We start from the raw sequence: 2,125 nt of genomic DNA, 5'->3' as shown, positions 1-2,125 counted from the left end.
TAGTTAGTACATATTATTATATTATTAAAAGTAGAGAGAAATCATTAGTTAGTATGTATTATTATATTATTAAAAGTAGAGAGAATATTATTAAAAGAATACAATTAAGTTGTTAAAAAAGGAAACATTTTATTTATATAAACACAGCCGCAAACGAAAAACGTTTCTTTTATTTAAATAGGGCAGGAGTACTTTACTTTTTTTTTTTTTTCTTACACACCCGCCTTTATTACTCTAATAACTCCCCTTCACATTATTTCTTTTACAAATAGTAATGGGTAAGAACATTATTCAAAACTATTCTAAATTACGACATTCTTTTTGTTAAAAAAAAAAGTCATCATAAAAGTCAATAATATTTATGAAATACCAAAATTTTCCAAGTTTTGCTGAAACTATATATAGCTAATAAAAATGTAACGAAAAATCCTAGCTAGCCCAAAAAATAATAAATGAATAAATAATAATAAAAAGTTAAAAAAAATATATATATAAACTGTAGGAATTTTGGAAAATTATGATGCAAGAAATGTCTTACCACAAACAAAAGCAAAGTCATAAGGCAGCATATTCTAGCAAAAGGACACAAAATCAGAATACAATACATTTGTAGCATGATAAAATAAACATAGTTTGTTCTATTTATGACTTTATTTTCTTCTTTTAGCTTGGGAAAATTGCCTTATTTTATTAGAGTACATTGCTTCCAATTAAGACTACCAATTTGAGAATTAGGCTTCAACTAGAAAAAAGTGAGGCTTATTCTACTACATTGTAGACAAGTAAAGGCAACTAAACACTATAAATAGCTCCAACAATCGAGTGAGTAACATAGAATTTGTAATTATTTCTTATATTTGTTCTAGTGAAGTATACTCACTACCAATTTCCATTTATTTTTCTTGTTACGACGAAAATGGCAAGCAAGGCTTTGGCATGTTCAGCTACTACTCTGGTCTCAAGCAGGGCCTTTACCAGCCCAATGCCTGTTGGGTTGATCCCGCAACCTTCTGTGGTGTCGGCTGCACCAACAAAGAAACCTTCTTCAAGGTCGTCTTTGATGGTCCGTGCCCAACAGGCTGGTGGGCAGCCAATTGACCCTGTCCATCCTGTGACTGGTGAACCCTTTCACAAAAAGGTCGCCCTCCTTGAAACCTCTCCTTACGGTAAATACCATCACTTATAGCAAATTTATTAAGATTATTATTGGCATTGTGTCACTTTTAATTCAATGGGTCAACCAAACATTTTTACGTGTGATATAGCTATGTAATGCTTTAATTAATTTGCAGTCCGAACTCCCTGGAATACTAGTGAGGATGAACACGAGATCAGGATGTGGTTCGACATGCCAGGAACTGCAGCAGAAAATATCGAAGTTGAAGTGGTGGATAACTTGCTTGTGATCAAAGGAGAAGGTGGAATTGATGCTTTTGGAAGAAAGATCTTTAGCCCCTATGACAGCAGGGTTCAATTGCCATCGAATTCGTGGAACGAAGAGATTACGGCCGTGTTTAAAAATGGTGTTCTCTACATAACTGTGCCAAAGATAACCAAATTTGAGCACAAAATCATCCACATTCCAGTTAGAGCTGCTTAAACGTAGCTCGTTGCACAAGATAAGAATATTAATTGTCTTTCCATCCGTCTGTGAGAGAAATTATCTTATGTTTATCTTTTCATTAAAATACTATACGTAAATAAAATGCTTTACTTTGTTTGCAATGTTATTGATCAATATGGTTCAATTACGATAGTGTACGAACTACAAGGGTTCACAAACTTTACGTCATAAATTTGAAATTGATCAATATGACACGACTTAATGTATGAATGATCATCAATATTAGTACACTCCATCGCACACATAGCATCAATTCTTTTTTGAGGTAGTTTTACAACTATTCCTTGATACTCCCATTGTTTATTTGGATGATTTTACAGTAGTTGTTTGAAAAATGACTACCATAATATTTTAATAGTATACAATATGATTGGTTTATTTTTTTCACCTTATAAAATGGTCACAATTAGTCTTATTATATCTACTATGCATACATATTTATTGAAAATTTTAATCCAATATATAATAATTTTTTTTCGAGAAACTATAAAATAAGAATAA

General features: G+C 31.6%; 1 protein-coding gene across 1 annotated transcript; it reads left to right on the top strand.

Moving 5' to 3' along the window:
- The first annotated feature begins 824 nt into the window (after window positions 1-824).
- On the top strand, window positions 825-1,725 carry LOC145611952 (small heat shock protein, chloroplastic-like). Its single transcript, XM_081667339.1, has 2 exons — window positions 825-1,166; window positions 1,293-1,725. The coding sequence occupies exons 1-2, from the start codon at window positions 917-919 to the stop codon at window positions 1,598-1,600; spliced, it is 558 nt and encodes a 185-aa protein (XP_081523465.1). The 5' UTR covers window positions 825-916; the 3' UTR covers window positions 1,601-1,725.
- The last annotated feature ends 400 nt before the right edge of the window (window positions 1,726-2,125 follow it).

The sequence above is a fragment of the Chenopodium album genome, chromosome 3 (genome assembly GCF_948465745.1).
Source record: "Chenopodium album chromosome 3, dcCheAlbu1.1, whole genome shotgun sequence".
NCBI classification, from domain to species: Eukaryota; Viridiplantae; Streptophyta; class Magnoliopsida; order Caryophyllales; family Amaranthaceae; genus Chenopodium; species Chenopodium album.
This window is presented reverse-complemented; position numbering and strand designations above follow the sequence as displayed.